Genomic DNA, 20049 nt, shown 5'->3' on the forward strand with positions numbered 1-20049 from the left:
AATGTCGATCGTACATCCCGTCGAGAAAATCCCAAATCGGCGATTAATTTTTTAATTGAAAAAGATTCATACGGCTAAATTCATCGACAGCAAATTGAAATGTAGGATGAAATGTGATGAACACGGTTAATTTGCGGAAAAGCATGAGTAATGAAGCGAGATCTGGCCGCTCATCACCGCCATTTTTTGGGGTAGAAAAGGCGTTTTTCTAATTATCTGCCTCGAGAAAAATATTTTTAATGAAGAACGGAATTATGAAACATCACAACCTTACAAGAGCTATAGTAAAATTTTAAATGAAGTGTGGAATATTCTACGGCCGATCTGAATCGTGTGCCAACTGACTTTTATGTTGAAAACATCCGTTAAACCGATACCTACTACTTCAAGAAACAGACGGCAGAGTCTTTCAACGAAGAGATTATCTTCCTGTCTCAAAAATTCTGGGATGGTATATTAAAAATAGTTTAATACAATTTTCAGTGCAAAACAAAAATCTTGAATAACAATAATTGTTTATGAAAAAATGAATCTTACTTAAAAAAAATGACTATCGTAACCAAGTAATAAAAATCAACAACTGATACTTTTTTCAGGGCAAATTCGTGGTTTTAATGTTGATAACGATCTTACCGATATCAGTATTCAGCATTGAAAGGAGGTATTCCAGGATTGAAAGCTTTTTAAAACGACAACCGCCTTGGGACTTTACTCTCATGTCTTACCATCATCAATCTCCGATTAATGTGCGGAGAAATTTGGCCCAACAAATTTTTGGCGTCAAAAACTTTCTAATATTTGATAGAAAGTATAGTACAACAGTACCATATATCATGACGAATTCCGGACATGGAGGTACATCATTACTTATTATACGATTAGATACTAGAACTATGCTGAACGGTTATTGCAATAAATCGGCAAAAAAGAAAGAGATTAAAACCCTTTGACAGAAATTTTTACTAAAATTTAAAATATGCAAATACATATATATCCATATTCAATTAACCACACGTCTTAGAAGCGGTCGACCTTAGTATGTTCCAGACTACATGTTTTTCTGGTACATTTACACTTACATTGCACTACATCTGCGGCTACGTCACACCTGACACGCCGATAGTAGTAATTACATTTTCCTACACACACATCAGACCCGGCAGAAGCTGGAAGACTGGTAGTAGAAAACCATATACGAGGTGTGTGAGTAAAGTAATGAGACTGACTTTTTACTTACCAAACTTTTTATTTTTTTCAAACAACAATATTATCCCCTTCAAAGTAGTTCCCTTGGGCAGCTATACACCGGCAGAGTCGTTGTTCCCACTCCTGGTAGCAGCGTTGGAAAGCTTTAACTGGTAAGGCTTTTAACTGATCGGTCGTAGTCTTTTGAATGTTCTTCAGAGTTACAAAATGAAATCCTTTTAAGACATGTTTCAATTTCGGGAAAAGGAAAATGTCACAAGGATTCAAATCAGGTGAATAGGAGGTTGAGGAACCGTAGGAATGCGTTTTGAGGTCAAAAATTCCGTGATGGAAATGGCTGTGTGACACGGGGTATTGTCATGCTGAAGCATCCGCTTGTCTGCAATGTCTGGTCTCACGCGAATCACTCTTTTCCTGAGCCTTTCAAGAACACCTTTGTAAAACACTCGGTTGACAGTTTGTCCTGGAGGAACAAATTCTTTATGCACGATACCTCTACTGTCAAAAAAACAAATCGGCATGGTTTTGGTCTTTGATTTGCTCATTCGAAATTTTTTCGATCGAGAAGATGACTGAGTGTGCCACTCTTCGCTTTGCCGCTTTGTTTCAGGATCGTACTCAAATATCCAGGATTCATCACCTGTGATCACACGATTGAAGAATTCTTGGTCGTTGTCAATCCTCTCAAGAAGATCAACGCACACGTTTCTTCGATTGTCCTTCTGTTCCATTGTGAGGTTTTTCGGCACCAATTTCGCACAAAACTTTCACATGTCCAAATTGTCTGTCAAAATTTGATGTACGGTGAAATTTATCTATTCACTTATCATCCTTATTGTTAAACGACGGTCTGATCTCACAAGAACCCTCACACGCTCAACGTTTTCGTCAGATTTTGAAGTTGAAGGTCTCCCTGAGCGAGGTTGATCTGCAACGTGTTCTCGGCCTTCCAAAAATGATTTGTGCCAGCGGAAAACTTGCGCTCTTGATAAGCAATGTTCCCCATAGGCCTGTTTCAACTTTTCAAAGGTCACACTCGTGGATTCCCCAAGTTTAACACAAAACTTGATTACACAACGTCGCTCTAAATTCCGATGCTCCATTTTCGTAACGCACAACAAAAACACAACTTCACTGATGGCGCTGTCAAAAATAATGAGCTGGCTGAACGGAGTTGAAACTCGTATTGAGCATGTGAAAGGGATGAACAAACCGGTCTAGCACAGACTGGTTGACACATCGTTGCTCGATCGCTTGCAGTGTTACCAATCTCATTACTTTTCTCATACACCTCGTATATTCATATTGTGGTTAATATGGAAATATTTTAACTCGGTAGTTTGTATTAACCGCAATGAAAATTAAAAAATAAAAATAAACTGAATTAACAAAAACAAAATTCACTTATATACCTAAGAAATTAACAGATGTTATAATGTTTTTTCAATTTAATGTAATTAGTAAAAATAATGAAATCAAATTTAATATTTACAGACAAATTACGTACTCTGATAAATTTATTATTAACTGTTCTTTTCATTCAATGCGACATAAAATGGCCACTTTTAATGTGTCAATTTGTAGAGCTAACTGGCTGTCGTTCGGTGGTCTTATGAAAATAATTTTTAATAAAATTCATAGAAATGATTTAATTAAAAATAAAGACTAGTTCAATAGTTTTATTAGAGAAACCAACGCAACATAAAAAGAATCGACAAAAAAAAAACAGAGCACAGTAATCTTTTCCTTCAGAGAAGAATTAGAGAAAGCGTGGAAAACCCGTACATTGCTTTCCATACATCAGCAAGGTAAAAATATTTAAAAAAATCACGTCTATGTTTAGAAAATTTACCTTTGTCCTCTGAGATAACGAATATAAAACGCGACGAAAATGTGTATTTATAAAAACAATAACTACAATTTGGAATACGTAGAACAAACTTAAAGGAAAGATTAAAATTAGAATAAAGGAGTATTTGGCTCACTATATTTACTATATATACTACCGGCTGTAGTTCAACACTGCCTGGAAACTGGTCACAAAATTATTAATTAGAATTAAGTTTTAAAAAGAATCTGTGATCAAGAAGAATGAGATACGGTCGTCCCTTCCCTTAAATATTTTTTTTTTATAGGGGTGGCTATCATCTCTTTGACCGTTTATCGTGTAGGCTATCTCTATCTTTCATGAGATAAATTATCTAATTCACTCCTATATAAGGACGGCCATTAGCTAGACGAATGAACAATGTCTTCGTTGGTTTAGAGGTTTTGAAAGTCTTATGTTAGGCTTTCAATTAAAATTGACGAAACCAGCAGTAGTTAAGTATATCAGCGTATTCTATGTACTGTTGAAAATGCGTCTTTATTCTATAACACTCATTTATAAGTTTTATTTGTTAATTAGATATTTATTCGTTATCGATTCATTCTTAATTAATTTTTGTTAAATAAATTCCTTTATTCGGCATCTAATAATGATAAAATTGATCGAAGTGGTATTTTTTTATATTCTAATAAAGGTTTTTGTAAATGAGTAACGAGCGCCTTTTTGTTATTTTTATTTAGAAATATACACAACTACGAGAATTTATCAGCTTAACCAAGAACGTCAGATACAATTAAAAAAAGTACTTATTTTTATTTGATATATATATATATATATAGACTAATATAAAATTTCAAACTGCAATATATATCTTCCCACCTCAAGAAAACATCAGTAATAACATCATTGACGTCAGAGAAAAACAACTACAAAACCGACTTAAAGGATTACAACAGGCGTTTTTAAATTTCATAAAGTTGTTATAAATGTTTTTCACCATTGACCTGTCACGGACAATTGAAAATGGCAACTTTCAAGACATTGAAAATTAATTTATTTTTTAAGTGTATTGTATATTCATTACATTAAGCGATCGTCATTGAGATTTATTTATTGTTTGATAATATCAGCTCTGGTTATAATTCTCGTTATCTACTTTTCTCTCCTTAGAAAACAAATTACACATGTAGCTGCTTCCCCTCGATAAACTTCTTTTAACATTTTTATTTTGTTAACGATAGTATATAGTATAATACTACAAAGGATGGATGAAATGTAATGCTCCGTAAAACGCACGAAAGAAAAAAATATCGCACAAAGCAACAGATGCTACCATCTTGTAGTTTCATTTCCTTACTAAAACGGACATTCCAAAACATCGCCTTCTACCATTCCAAAACTCCTTGACTCACGCCCTCTCATTTTCTGTCAGAAGCTATTGTTATGCTATTATGACACTGACGGTCGTTTAAAAGCCGATGAAACTATCGGTCGAAGAACTGTAAGCGGGCAATAAAATTTATTGCATTAAAAGCTGCTAATATTGAGGCTGAACCTCTCGCATCGGTCGACCGGTAACCGATGGTAAGCACCAAAAGAAGGTGGATGAATCGACTCGTAAAACGACTGTCGCATCAACACTCAGATAAACATATAGAAAGAACGAGTCGAAGGGATTATTACACAAATTAGCTATTATACAATCTCATAAATTAATAGACAACGAAAGGAATGTTGTTAACAGCTTCTGAAACGACGTGACTATGAAGATGACTTCTATGAGGGGAAGGAAGTTTCGATACTGACTGGAGACGAAACTTTGATGCATCGCTACGATCCTGAAGAAAAACAACCGAATGTAGAATATATTCGGTACTATGGTTCGCCACAGTCAAAAAATTTCGAAACAAATTCTCTTGAAAGAGTTCTGAGATTTCAAACACGTGTACATGACTGACTACCAAGAAGCCGGGTAGATTGTAAATTCTGTGAGATACATAGAGACGCTAAAACAGCTTATCAAAGTGTACGAGTGTGTTTGACAATCCTATCACAACGCGATGCGAGTGACCGAGCATTATCGGCTCCGTGGATTGTAACCACCGCGGAGACTGCAGAAGAGCATCGGCGCTCTTATGATGTTGAAATTTGAACCCGTTCCATACCCTTTAGATTTGAGTTTCACTTCTTTCCCTAATTAAAGAGGGATATTAAGGCTATTCATTTCACCACGGATGATGAACTGAAGGATGCAGTGAAGTCGTGGATGAAGAAAAGACCGCCAAAATTCTTCATTGACAGAAAACTGGTTCACCGTCGGGAGAAATGAGTATATTGAAATCTAAGTGTTAAGTTTTTGCAACAAATAAAACTTCTACGCCACATTTGTTTCATTTGACAAATATCATTTTAATTTTAATAATATTATAAACAAGGATGCTTTATTATAATTTTTATCAATCTAATTTTTACTATATTTTGATTGTTAAAAAAAATTTAAAAGCCTCTTTCCATCATTTTGGCTTTTGATGTTCATGTTTTGCCGCCAGTAGTATTACATTCCACACAAATTTTTTTTAGAAGTTCTTCATTAAGAAGGGTAACATAAGATGCTAATGTAACAATTTAATGATTAAATATCTGATTTTACAGTAACTTAATTCGTTCTTTTGAAGGCCTTTGGGAGGTAATTATCAGCACCTTCCTCAATGGGGTTTCCACTGAGATTGCTGTTGGCACCAAACCAAAAATGGTTTTTTGTCGTTGATTGTTATTAATGGCATCAAATCAAAAAAGATTATGAAATTAAGAAATATTTTAAGAATATTATCAAATAATAGCCAGTATATGTTGTGTTTGTTCCTTTTAATACTATGTCTTTGTCAAATCCAGATGTTAATTGCCTATTGTTTTACTATTTATATGAATTGAATTATATATTAATAAGATTACGGTTAATGTTTTAATATTGTATCCTGATTCTATGGTGCGATTTGTAAAAGTTGATTCTGTTTTTGTATGTACGCATTTCTTGTATATATGGATGAATCTATTCAATGTAGTATTTAGTGAAATCATCGTAATTTAATTTTTATATTATTATTTTTGTTTTGGCGATTTGCTATATCATCTTATGAACTTTAATTGGAGATACGAAAACGATGCAATAATCCACTATTCTGAAAATGTTGGCAATTTTGTGCGATTGTTGGATGATTATGTTAGCGTTATAAATATTCCGTCTGCTTTTGGATGGGACTTAGAAAGGACTTTGAAAAATCATTTTCACAGTGAAAATCTTGTTCCTTGCCAGGAATCGAACAGTTTATTTACTGTGCAATCAAACATGCTATTGATGCAGTCAGGTGGCTTTTTTCATTTTGTTTTTTATTTTATGTAGTATGCTTTCTAAAAGTGAAGTCTGATAATCATTATTAATGATTTTTAAAATAATTTCTGAACCTATCTCAGAGGGCTCCGATTGTTAATTTAATGTTAAGCAGAATACTTCCTCTTGCTACACAATTTCTTCAGTATACATTTAAGAACTGCAAAATCACTTATTAAAAATGTGATGTTTGCATCCACGGTAAAGATCCCCAATGTCCTGAGAGGTTGTGCCTGCTTCTTGCTATTTGTAATTTATGCTCATCATTATATCTAATTCTGGTTATGTTTTATGGGTATTGGCTCAATTTTACCATATATAAACAAAGAGTGTAGGGACCTATATTCTTAAGATAGAGTTACTAAATTCTATTTAAAAGAAATTTAAATTTTATTTAGAGTTACTAAATTCTATATTTCTTAATAATATTTGTGCGGTTTGGTTAAAGTAATCTTGATCTACTCAGTCCTATTCTGCAGCTACACAAAATTTCAATCAGGAGCTGAGATGCTTAATAAATATATTACATCTAATGCTTACATTAGTCACTCAGTATCTGCAAAAAATAGTAGTCTAATATATACATACATATTACTTAAAAACATTAGGGAACCTATAAAATGATATAACTGAAATGATCTCTTAAAAGCTTAGTTAAAAGATAGTTGCTTTTAGGTAAATCTTACTTCATGTTAAAAATAATTATAATTTTCAATCATATTGATCTTTAGGTTGGATATTTAGTAATTATCTTTCAAAAAAAGTTCACGGAAACAAGGAAAAGTTGGGTTATTGTAAAATTGTAGCTAAGTCAATGAAATAAAAATTGTATAACTGTCATTTATTTATTACTGAGAGAAAGCTAATTTTAATTATAAACCCGTACAAAAGAGTGGTAAAATATGTTTTACTCTTATTTTTGCAGTTGAAATAGTGCTTGATCCGCATGTGATAAAAGAGAATCCCCATCTTATACCAACACTTTCTGGAGGAATTTTACCAGATGTATATTTATTTAAAAACATTCATTACCATTGGGGTATAAATGATATATACGGAAGCGAGCACCTTATTGACGATGTCGGGTAAATAATAATTTAATAAAAATTTATAATCCAAATAATTAATATTTTAATTTTTTTTAAAGATTGAAACAGTTTGGCAGTTATGTTATTCAGATTCAAATCCTGGGAGAGTTTAAAGATTTTTATGAAAATAATATTTGATGATAATATTCTACTTCAGAGTAAAAAAAGACATGTAGCTTGTTATTCTAATAGAATGTCTACCATTTATCTACTATTGATGTATAATTATTGTTTTAATTTATATTTTATATCCTTTTCATTAGGTTCAAATTATATAGATCACATTAGCAATTATTAAAGACTAATTTTATTTTCTATTACTTTTAAATCATAATATATTTTATTTTCAGTAAAATTTTCACTTTTGTTTACTATGTGAAGTGACTGTGTTATTGAAGAGGAGCTTAGGTGATGAAATTCAATAATTTTTTTGAATTTCTCAGTAAAAAATGAAGATCAGCTTGATTTTTGGTGTGTGGAATCTTCATATGAATATTTAAAAACCAATTTCTAGATTTTTCACAATTTTACACATTTTTTAGAAAGGGAGTCCGACAAGGATGTTCCCTATCTCCGTTACTTTTTAATCTTTACATGGAACTAGCAGTTAATGATGTTAAAGAACAATTTAGATTCGGAGTAACAGTACAAGGTGAAAAGATAAAGATGCTACGATTTGCTGATGATATAGTAATTCTAGTCGAGAGTAAAAAGGATTTAGAAGAAACAATGAACAGCATAGATGAAGTCCTACGCAAGAACTATCGCATGAAAATAAACAAGAACAAAACAAAAGTAATGAAATGTAGTAGAAATAACAAAGATGGACCACTGAATGTGAAAATAGGAGGAGAAAAGATTATGGAGGTAGAAGAATTTTGTTATTTGGGAAGTAGAATTACTAAAGATGGACGAAGCAGGAGCGATATAAAATGCCGAATAGCACAAGCTAAACGAGCCTTCAGTAAGAAATATAATTTGTTTACATCAAAAATTAATTTAAATGTCAGGAAAAGATTTTTGAAAGTGTATGTTTGGAGTGTCGCTTTATATGGAAGTGAAACTTGGACGATCGGAGTATCTGAGAAGAAAAGATTAGAAGCTTTTGAAATGTGGTGCTATAAGAGAATGTTAAAAATCAGATGGGTGGATAAAGTGAAAAAAAAGAGGTATTGCGGAAATAGATGAAGAAAGAAGCATTTGGAAAAAAATATAGTTAAAAGAAGAGACAGACTTATAGGCCACATACTAAGGCATCCTGGAATAGTCGCTTTATTATTGGAAGGACAGGTAGAAGGGAAAAATTGTGTAGGCAGGCCACGTTTGGAATATGTAAAACAAATTGTTAGGGATGTAGGAGGTATACTGAAATTAAAAGGCTAGCACTAGATAGGGAATCTTGGAGAGCTGCATCAAACCAGTCAAATGACTGAAGACAAAAAAAAAAAACTTTGAAAGGGAAATAAAGGTAAAACAATTTTGAACAATGATCTTAAATTTCCCCCCTTTCCGACTCTACTGAATGAGATATTCAATCGATTTCAGCTTGCAAATATTCTTCATATAAATATCTAAAATCCATTTTCAGATTTTTTTGATTTATTCAATTTTTAAGGAGTGAGAAAAATTGTGGCGGCTCAACCAACACAACCAATGTTGCTGCATCTGCCTCCAGTTTCTTGACTAAAAAACATAAAATAAAAAAAATTACAAATTATGGTCACTTTATACTTGTGTTTATCGAGTAACAGTAAGAACCTGACAAAATCTAAAATGAAGGATGGGTAACCAACTATAACTAATATTTTTAAGATGGAGGGCAACTATTTTGAAACCCACACTCTTCAGTCCACTAAAAGTGTTGAGTCCTGTACTGACTAAACAGTTGCTCTGAAGAAATTACAGTACAATGATATTTTTTATAAATTGAACAAACTTTAATTTTATGTGTCATTATTATTCTCATAAGCATGACAGTTTAATGAAAACAGTGGGGTCCAGGGAGCAAAGCCCCCTGACCTGCTAAATATCCCCTGACCATGACAGGAAATGCAAGTAACATATAGCACGGTGAAGCTGCAATGGGTATGCTAGTATACATATATATTAAATACAGTGGGAATATATATCACTAATTAAATACAAATTGTAACTGTCTTCAAATTCTGAATAAATTAAGAAAATAAATAGATTTTTTAATCATGTTTTATAATAGTTTTTATGACAATAAAATATTGGAATACTAAATTATTTAATTTTAATTGTAGATATTCACTAGAAGGACATATTGTCATGTACAAAAAATCATATGGGACATTTGAAGTAGCTAACAACCATCATGATGGAATTATTGTTTTTACATTTTTTGGAGAGGTAGTATTACGAAGATTTTTAAATTATGTATATAATACTAAGGAAAAAAATGGTTAAAAAAAATTAATTAATTTTCTTATTATTTCTATCGCTAATTACAACTTATATTACAAATTAAATCAGTATCAGTTACTAATTATAACTTCTACATTGCATTAATTACAATGTAGAACATTATAATTAAACTTTTACAGTTCTACACTAAATAAGACAATTTAAAAATTTGAAATTCCCTACTACACCTTGTAGTCAAGAACGCTTGGAATAATCAAAACAAATAGTAGCCAACATTTTTAGTAATTCATATTGTATGACATATTTCCCACATTTCTTATAAAATATTTGAAGTTTACAATGTGATACAGAATAAGATGTTTAAAACCCTGAAAGAAAATTGATCTGAAATATGAGGAAAGCTGCAGTACAGAAAGGTATTGTTTTGTCTACCTCAATTGCTTTTTAATCTGTATATAGAATTAATGAAATAACTGAAGGAAAATATTATGTATCTAATTTTATTTTTATAAACTTCAGGTAATTAAAATTTTTATAAAGGTTTATAAAGTTAAAACTTTTAGTTTCATATATAAATTCTTGCTCTGATCTTGTAATAAAAGGAAAGTATATATTACTAGTAAGACAAACATCTGTATGTCTAAATTTTTATACAGTAGTGAAAAGATAAGTATATATTACTCATGAAACACCTGTATATCTAAATTTTTATACAGTAGTGTTGACTGCTTTTTCTCTCTGCTTTGTAAATTGTAAACAATAACTCTGAACAGAAGGTACAAGGGTAAGTCAATTATTATCTGCAATTTAGTTATATTTTTGTTTATGTTGGTAGTACTTCAGTGTTGCGTAGATAATGCATGCGTGGTTTAATTGTTGTTATGTCTGTGCCGGTTTGATGCTGCTAGGTTAGTTCCATTATTGCTGCCCTGCCATTAACCATAGCTGCTCTGCTTTCTGTTTGCACCAAAGAAGAGCAACATTCAGTGATCCATTTTTTGTGGTCATAAGGTGCATCAGGGGCCGAAATTCATCGAAGACTTTCGGTACAGTAAGGGAACAGTGTGCTGCCGCAATGGAGTGTCTACGGATGGATTGAAAAATAAAAAAAATGGTTGCACAAGTGTTACGCACGAAGGAGCCGGATGATAGTTTACCGCCACAAATGAGAAAAACATTGAGCGTGCATGTGACATGATTTTCTTAGACAGATGAGTAACTATTGATGAAGTGGCACATGGTCTGCAAATTAGTCACGGTTCTGCTTATGAAATCATCCACAACAGACTTGGGTTTCATAAAGTCTGTGCAAGATGACTCCCAAAATAACTCACACAGTTGCATAAACAAATGCGCTTGGACATCTGCCAAAAATATTTGGATCACTGTGGTAATGAATCTTCTTAGACAGAATCATCACTGGTGATGAAACATGGATCCATCATTAAGAGTAGATTAAACGGCAGAGTATGGACTGGAAACATCCAAATTTGCCCTGCAAAAATTTGCCCTTCTGACTACCACTTGTTGGTCCACTCAAAGAGGCATTAAGGGGCTGCCGATTTATCTTGGACGAAACAGTGAAAGAAGCGGTGCAGTCCTGGCTCGCAGCTTAACTGAAATCCTTCTTTTATGAGGGCATCAAGAAGCTTGTGTAACAATGGACCATGTGCATTGAAATGCAAGGGGACTATGTTGAAAAATGATGTACATGTAAGTTTCCTATTTGTATTGCAATAAAATTTATAACTACATTGCAGATAATAATTGACTTAGCCTGGTACACATCTGTATTGAGTGGTGAATTATTAATAAATTTTTTATAAATAAAGAGGTAGTTCTCTTTAAGATTTAAAAGATACTCAAAAGTCTCTTTCAGTAAATATAGTGTATATGTCATTCAGAGAGGGTCATAAGTGAGTTAAAAATTAACAATGTGCTGGTTAACTGAGAATCTCAGTCAATAAAAACAGACTGAAGCTGAAGCATGTATATAAGAAAATTAGCAAATAAATATAAAGGAAAATTTGACTTTGAGAAAGCAGAAGCAAAAGAAAGAGGTAATATCAAATTCAGCAAAGTGAATGCTAGATCACCGTAAACACAAAGAAAGATGACTGGTTGCCATCTCACAACTTTTGCAGTGATATAAAAAGGATAGATATGAGGTTTATATACTCCATAATAATCTGTGATGAAACATGGGTGTGTTGTTTTATTCTATAGTTAAATTAGTAAGTATACAGACTTTATTCAATTTTTTCTGAGATTACAGGCTCAACAGTTATGGTCATTAGCCCAGATGGAATTTTGCAGCATATTAAAAGTGCCATGCCTAACCAGGATTTGAACCCAGGACCTTCGGATGAAAGACCAAGATGCTACCACTCTGCTGTGTGAAACCACATCTTTCAGGAAAAATAATCAAACCTTTTTTTGCAGTTCACTCTACAAATGCTCTACCTAGACTTTTTCAAAGAACAAAGTACTATTTGCTTTTTTTAATTAGAGCGTTTCACGGTCTTCTTCCTTTTACTACTGCACAGCTGGTTTACCTATAAAAAATAATGCTAAAGAGTTCAAGTGAATTATTCACCCTACCCTCCATAAAATCAGATTCAGTACTATCAGATTATTTCAATTATTATTATTAGCTTAATTACAAATGTTTAGGAGGGAAGAGATTCAACTAAAATAAGCAGGTGATTAATGCAGTACACCTTTAGACTTTTTTATGAAGTCAAAAGAATCCTTTTATGCGATCAAGAAGCACCTGATTTGCGCATTACAGAGAGAGGAGATTACAAGAGAAATAGTATGCAAGTCAACTTAGAATACCTAATAAATAAATTATAGAAATGAAATTGCCATTTATAATTGAATTTCCCTCATATATTGACATTATACATGTATCCTAAAAATGAAAATAATCTTTACTTATATTTATAACTTTATTGACACTCTAGGTGCAGAATTATTTTTTGCTTAATATAGTACAAATAAAGAGATGTATCAGTAAATGGTTATTAAAATTATTAAATACCCCAGTTTAAATGAATGGTATTTTCAAACTTCTCATATCTCAAAATGTAAAGAAAATTCATTTTTACTTCCCACTCCCACCATTTGACTGAAAGTAATACCGTACTTTTTTTAGGAAAATTTTCAGTCAGTCCCAATGGTAAGTACAAATTTAGCTTAAAATCATTCAATTACTTAAACCTCTAAATAACTAGACAGTCAATTTGGATTGCCTGGAATAATAATATTTGTTGGTGTTTTTTATTTTTTTACCCTCATTTTAAAAATCTTGCCAAAATACTTTTTTAATTATGTTTGTATGTATTGCCTTAATATTTTTCATTAGTATTATTTCTTCCTTTTTTATCTATTATCTAAATGTATATACACAATACATACTTTTTCCACAGTGTCAACTGATGATTATTTTTGAACAATTGAAATGAACATGTAGGGGTAGATTTTAAGTAAAATCTTTGTCATAAAAATTATAGTTTGGTTTGAAAACTGTATTTCAGGTTGGACCAGAGAATGTTGAAATGAACAACTTCCTTAACAATGTTCATTTTGTAATGCAAAAGAGTAAACAGTTAACAGTACACGGTACAGATTATGCATTATGGGCTTTACCTCAAGTAGCTTCAGTAAATACAGATTACTTAGCATATCCAGGTTCATTAACTACTCATCCGTTCACAGAATCAGTTACATTCTTTTTGTTCCCCAACGCTATATGGATTTCACATAGACAGGTACATAATTATTAATGGTTTGAATAAATCATTTAAATAATATGTATAGTTAAAAATATGTTTTACAGTATTTTGAGTATCTATTAAACAAAATGGTTATTAATTTTTGTCATTAATCCATATTTTTTTTTGCCATTTCATTAAAATTTTATCTAAATATGTTGTTTTAAGCACACAGTGTCATAAATGAGATTATCAAATTTTTGTTAACAATTGATAAAGAAATTTTACTGGACAAAACATTAGTACCCTTAGAATTTAAATTTGCAATGTTTAGATTAAAAGATAACCTTTAAGAGAGAGTCATATAAACCAATTTAAAAACAAATATAAAATATCAGGATTAAATATAAAAAAGATACATAAATGAGTACCTTGCCACTCCTAGTGGGTTATCACAACTACGTAATAAGTTTATAATCTTTATATGTCACAATCCACATTATCAGGAGTCATTTATATACTGTATTAAAAAACGGTAATTACAAATTTTTTATTTTACTGATTAAATTAAACTGTTGTACAATTATTTTAAATATTCAATATTGGCTACAAAGAAACAATTGTAGTTGTCTGACAACACGTAATAATTAGAAAATTATTAACAATAAGTAAATAAAATCAAATGAAAATGATTTAAACATTTATCAATTCTATTAAGTAATTTATGGTATTTACAGGAATAAACAGTAGTTTTTTTTTTTTTTAATTTTAATATTGTAGTAAAAAATAGAAGATAGAAGACAAATCATACAAACCATTCAGTATAGGTTGAAAATGGTATCTACCTTGAAAATTATCTTTTTTTTTTATATAACTTCTGTTAAAGTAGTAAAAATGAGTAAATCCTTTATTTAAAATTTCTTTTAAATGAATATGAGACCTACTTAAGAATTTCAGGGAATATATTTTTATTATAACATTACATTTTGAGATATCATAATGATATTTATATTAATCTTGAACTAAAAGAAAACTAATTGACTATCAAATTGTGAATTCTACTTAAAATTGTAAATTTCTGAAATGGCAAACCAGATCAAATGTTTGTAAAACAAATACAAACGGCAAACAATATTTTTAATGACTAGTTTTTAAAGATTTTTACAATTATGTATTTATATATTTCAAAATGCTTAAGAGTGTTAGGATGAGGTCATTATTTGGGTACAAATAAAATGTCAAGGTTGTTTCAGTGTTGGTAGATTTGTGTGTAAAATGTCAGCAAAATGTTGACTCTATGTTACTATGCTAAGATTTTAACCATCTATTCTATTTTTGTTTGACTGATGCAGCTGGTGCAATCCAGCTCATATTGTTTTATGTTGGTTTATACAAACCAGGGATTATTGTGTTTATGTTCAACAATGAATGAGTGATTTTTCTTTTTATTAAAAATTATACAGGCATAGTTTCAAAAGTTCTAAATTTCAATACAATTTTTTAACAAAAATAATTATTTGAAAATTCTCTTTCATTTCAGATGGAAATACTACGTCATATTAAAGATGAACATAACAAATATGTATCAAGTAATCACAGAAAAATTCATCCTTTATTAGAACGTCCTATTGCAATTGTAAAAGATAATTTCTTAATTGATCAAGAAGCAAAATTAGTTGGTATATCTATCAATGATTAGCATGAAGAATAAAAAAAAATAGTTGGTAAGTAAATGATTAACATACAGTAACTGCACAAATTTTTTAGTCCATTTCAACATTAAAAATTCAACTAAGTTACATAAACAAAAATGAATTTTTCAGCCGGTTTTCTACACAGAAAGTTATTGTAATGATTCAATAAAGTACAGGGCTATTACCTAAACAATGAATTCTTGTAACAAAATTTCAGCCTTCTAGTTATATTTAAGAAGAATATACCTGTTGTTTTCTAGTTAACATTCCTACCAATCTCATCAACCTTCTTAACCCATATTTAACCACTCAGGGATACTAATCACAAAATAATTTTTACTTTTGATAAAAATCACTTTGTTAATATTCATACTAAATTTCATCTTTCTGCCTACTTGAAAATGAGAATATTAATGAGTTAGTAAGGGCTTCTACGTTTGTAAATATTATTTTATTTTATCTGATTTTTAAGTGATATCTTCAGTTTTAACAATATTGTTAAAATTAAAACATAGAAATAATAATACTAAAACATATTTTGATGCAGGTGTAAATTCAGTTGCATATTTCATTTCTATTTAGAGTTTGTTAACTACTGGTAACTTAAAATATTATTTGTCTACAAAGAATACGGTTAAAAATAGCTCGTATTGGCAACTGTTTCATGCAGAACCTCCTGATTCTAAAAGTTATGACTAAAATTTTTCACATAATTATTAAGCTTATCTTATTATTGTTATTTAAATACAAAGTAGAATCATTTATCATAATCAAACCGAATCATTTATTAACTCTTTATGAATTTATTTAATAGATATAAAATACGTTCCCTAACTATTTTTTGTACTTTTCTTTATTTATATAATAGGTAGACTAAATTCAGTAAACAGTTTATAAAGAATAAACAAAAAAGTTATATTTTATTATTACATTTTAATACCTAGCAAAGGAAGTGGCATTTAAACACATTGAATTAAATGTTATATCCGTACATTTAATACATATCAAAGAAAGTATTCAAAGTGTCATCCTGCTGCCCTTATGCATTTGTGGCAGCATTAATCACTGAATTAAGCATATTTTTCAAATTGTTTTAACTTAAGACAGCTCAAATAGTTCAAGGCAGTTCAGGTAATGCACCCTTTAAAAAAAAACATAAACCCTTTTATAATAATCTACAAATTCTTTACGTAACACTTAGGCAGTATGATGTTACATATTTATAGTCCAAATTTTTAATTTTATAAAAAGATCAACAGCATTACATATCTTGAAAATAATGAACCTAATTATTTAACATGACTGAATAAAAACTTGATTCAGATAATGTTATTATTCTCTTTTCTATAACAAGAGATCTACTTTTACAGGTACCCTGTTTTTTCTATTTTTTGTATGAAAAGAAATAAATTTTAATTTTATGTGAAAAAATGCCAAGTCTGAATGTGATTCAAACTCAGAAACTTCTGAATGAAAAACAGACATACACTACAATTCTACTGTGCGGATTGGCAATCTGAAAATAAAAACTGTAGGAATTTTACAGTAAATAAAAATCTGATGTGGACACCACAGACTTCCTTGTATGCCTATTAAATCACATACACATTTTTTGATGCACTTCATTTAAACTTATTTCATTTGAAAGTGATATATGATCCTCCAAATCTTTAATAAAGTTGACAGTTACACAATTGCTCTGTGGTGGACACCATATTGCATCTCATTTTTTTGTGGTGTCTGTATTAGCATTTTATATCAGTTTATATATTAATTTTGTTTCATGTCGCTGAAGTAGATATGTGATGTAAGTGAGAATGTGTTGGATTTGTAACCATGCACACATTGATCCGAATCCAACTTTATGTACTAATTTTTTTTTAATTGAAATGTATTGATTTAACAATTTATTAACAATTATTAACCTCTGATTGTAAAAAAAATTACGATAAATAATAATAATTCAATAATAATAATAAAAATATCGTAAGTTATTATTGAAATAAAATTTTATGTACTTTTCATTTAAAAAAAAAAATATGTATATGTAATTTAATAGGTATACAAGGAAGTCATGTGCTGTCCACATCAGATTTTTTTGTATTGTTATGACTGAATTATTATTTTACGTTAAATTTTTTTTACAATCAAAGGTTTATAATTTTTTTAATAAATCAATATATTGAAATTAAAAAAAAAGTTTTAAAAATATACGTATATGAACTGGAACCGATGTGCAATCTCCTTGTATGATCCAAATAATTAATTAATTAATTAAAATTTTATTTAGTTATAACTAACTCTGGAACCAATGAAAATAGGTTCCACTTATGATATAACGTTGAAAACCTCACAGTGAGAGTTATTACTGCAGTTAAGAAAAAGTCCAAAATCCAAATGTTTTGGATTTTGTGCTTTTTTGGCCACATTTGGCCCAGTCAACTGCAATCAAAAAGGGAGGTGCACAATTAAATGTTACAACAGTCCTAAATACAAAATTTCAACACTCTGCGGCTGATCGTTTTTGAGTTATGCGAGATACATACATACGCACATACGTCACGCTGAAACTAGTCAAAATGGATATTTCCGTTGAAATCTGAAAACCGAAATTTTTCGCGATCACAATCTTACTACTTCGTACACAACTTCCGTGTACGAAGTACAAGGATGTAAAAACACATAAATAGTTTGGAAAAATATTTTATATTAATAAAATAAAATAAATTTTGAAAAGAAAGAATTAATGAAAAAATCAAATTTGATCATGTTTTATTTAATTTAATGTTTGATTAATAGTAAGAAATATCTGATAATAATTATACTACGTAATACATTTTAATTATCAGAAGATTATATATAATCTTTTATATATAAACTAGTTTGCATACACTAAGCTATTTTTACTTCCTTGTACGAAGTAAAAGATGTATAGTGATCGCGAAAAATTTCGGTTTCCAGATTTCGACGGAAATATCCATTTTGACTAGTTTCGGCGTGACGTCTGAACGTACGTACGTTATGTATGTGTACATAATTAATGGTTTTTTGTTTTTTTTTTCAAAAACCATAAGAAACAATTGAATTTGCCCCTTAATTGACCCGGAGGAACTGAAACTCGGGCAAAATCTTTCAACTTGTATAACTCGCTAACGAAGCGTTTTCGGATCTATGTTTATATGTACTTTTTTCTTATTTTTAGCCTCTAGAACGAGTTGTCAAAGTATTGCCTTATCCTCCTGAATCACTCTGTATATATATATATATATATATAATCATAAGTGATACTTACTTTCATTGGTTCCAGAGTTATAGCCAAATAAAATTTTAATTAATGAAATATTTGGATCTAAGCAGAACGCACATCAGTTCGAATTAGACATCTCCTTTTTTTAACCTTACATTGTAAAAAAAAAAACTATTACGATAAATATTCAACATAACAAAAAAAAGAAAAAAATATCATACGTTTTTAATGAAATAAAATTTTATGTACTTTTCATTTAAAAAAAAATGTGTAAATGTAATTTAATAGGCGTACAAGTAAGTCATGTGTTGTCCACATCAGACTTTTTATTAATAATTGTATTAAATATACAGAGTGTCCCATATAAAACGCAACCCATCTATCACTCATCCATGAAATTTCAAAAGTCAAAGTTACCCCCCCTACCCGTTACTAAAATGGACTCGTCCAACATCTGAACATCGCGGCGACGCAGTAGAACACTACCTGTAGTATCAATAATGCAATCATAACGTTCAGTGTATTGCTAGAGACAAGATGGTGTTTTCGCTAGATGAACGTGTTTTCATTGTTGAGTACGAAACAGTGGTTGCAGTGCAAGATTTGTTTCGTCATAAGTACCCGGATAAACCAGCTGGATGGCTACGTAAACAGCTAAAACAGTAGAATTTAGAGCGCTGAAAATCCCCACGTTTATCACGAAAAACAATTACACCCGCAGAAGTTGGGCGTGTGGTGCGCGATATCGCGGAAGAAAATAATCGGTCCTATTTTTTTCGAGTACACCATTAATGCAGAACGATTTCAGGATATTTTATTTCAGTTCATCGCACTCTTGGAAGAGGAAGACACTGCTGGCTACAACATGACGGTGCGACATCGCACTACGCAGGTTCAACCTCTGATTTCGTCGAGAGGAATTCTTCGGTAATCGTGTTATCGGTCGAGGCTTGTGGCCACCAAGATCTCCAGATTTGACTGCGGCGGGTTTTTTTCTACGGGGTTACCTCAAAGAAAAAGCCTAAAACAACAAACCTCGAACACTTGAACAATTGAAAGTCAATATTGAACAAGCTGTATTAAATATCCAGCCACAAACTTTGAAAAAAGTTGCAAGAAACGCTGTAAAAATAATTGAAGCTTGTATTCAAGAAGATGGCGGCCACATTTACTCTAAATGTAAGGTAATGGATGGTAATAATAAAAATTACATTTACATTTACACATGCCTTTTTATTATTTCAATACCTACCAATATAAGGTTGGGTTGCGTTTTATATGGGACATCCTGTATGTGTGTGTGTGTATATATACTTAAAACCAGTTAGTTACACTATCTTTCTAAGATTTTTATACTATAATAGATGATTCATGCAAGGGTTGAAATGCATCTTTTTAACTGTATTAAAAAAAGTTTTGATTATACATTTTTTAGAAATTGAACAATCTGCTACAGCAATTACATAAAAAACAAGTAAATTAAGATTATATAAC

At 30.7% G+C, this 20049-nt stretch overlaps 1 protein-coding gene across 2 annotated transcripts in view; it reads left to right on the forward strand.

Annotated features, from left to right (window-relative positions):
* LOC142330183 (carbonic anhydrase 13-like) overlaps nt 1–20049 on the forward strand; it is a 52270-nt gene that overhangs the window by 31821 nt on the left and 400 nt on the right. The window contains exons 4-8 of one of the 2 annotated variants that reach the window (XM_075375298.1): nt 597–855; nt 7348–7507; nt 9778–9883; nt 13438–13671; nt 15155–15343. In XM_075375298.1, coding sequence (XP_075231413.1) covers nt 597–855; nt 7348–7507; nt 9778–9883; nt 13438–13671; nt 15155–15313 — 918 coding nt within the window. In that variant the 3' untranslated portion in view covers nt 15314–15343. Of the gene's footprint in view, nt 1–596; nt 856–7347; nt 7508–9777; nt 9884–13437; nt 13672–15154; nt 15344–20049 lie in introns of those variants that run through there. The other variant, XM_075375297.1, reaches the window with a different exon arrangement.

This window comes from Lycorma delicatula, chromosome 9 (genome assembly GCF_047948215.1).
Source record: "Lycorma delicatula isolate Av1 chromosome 9, ASM4794821v1, whole genome shotgun sequence".
NCBI lineage: Eukaryota > Metazoa > Arthropoda > Insecta > Hemiptera > Fulgoridae > Lycorma > Lycorma delicatula.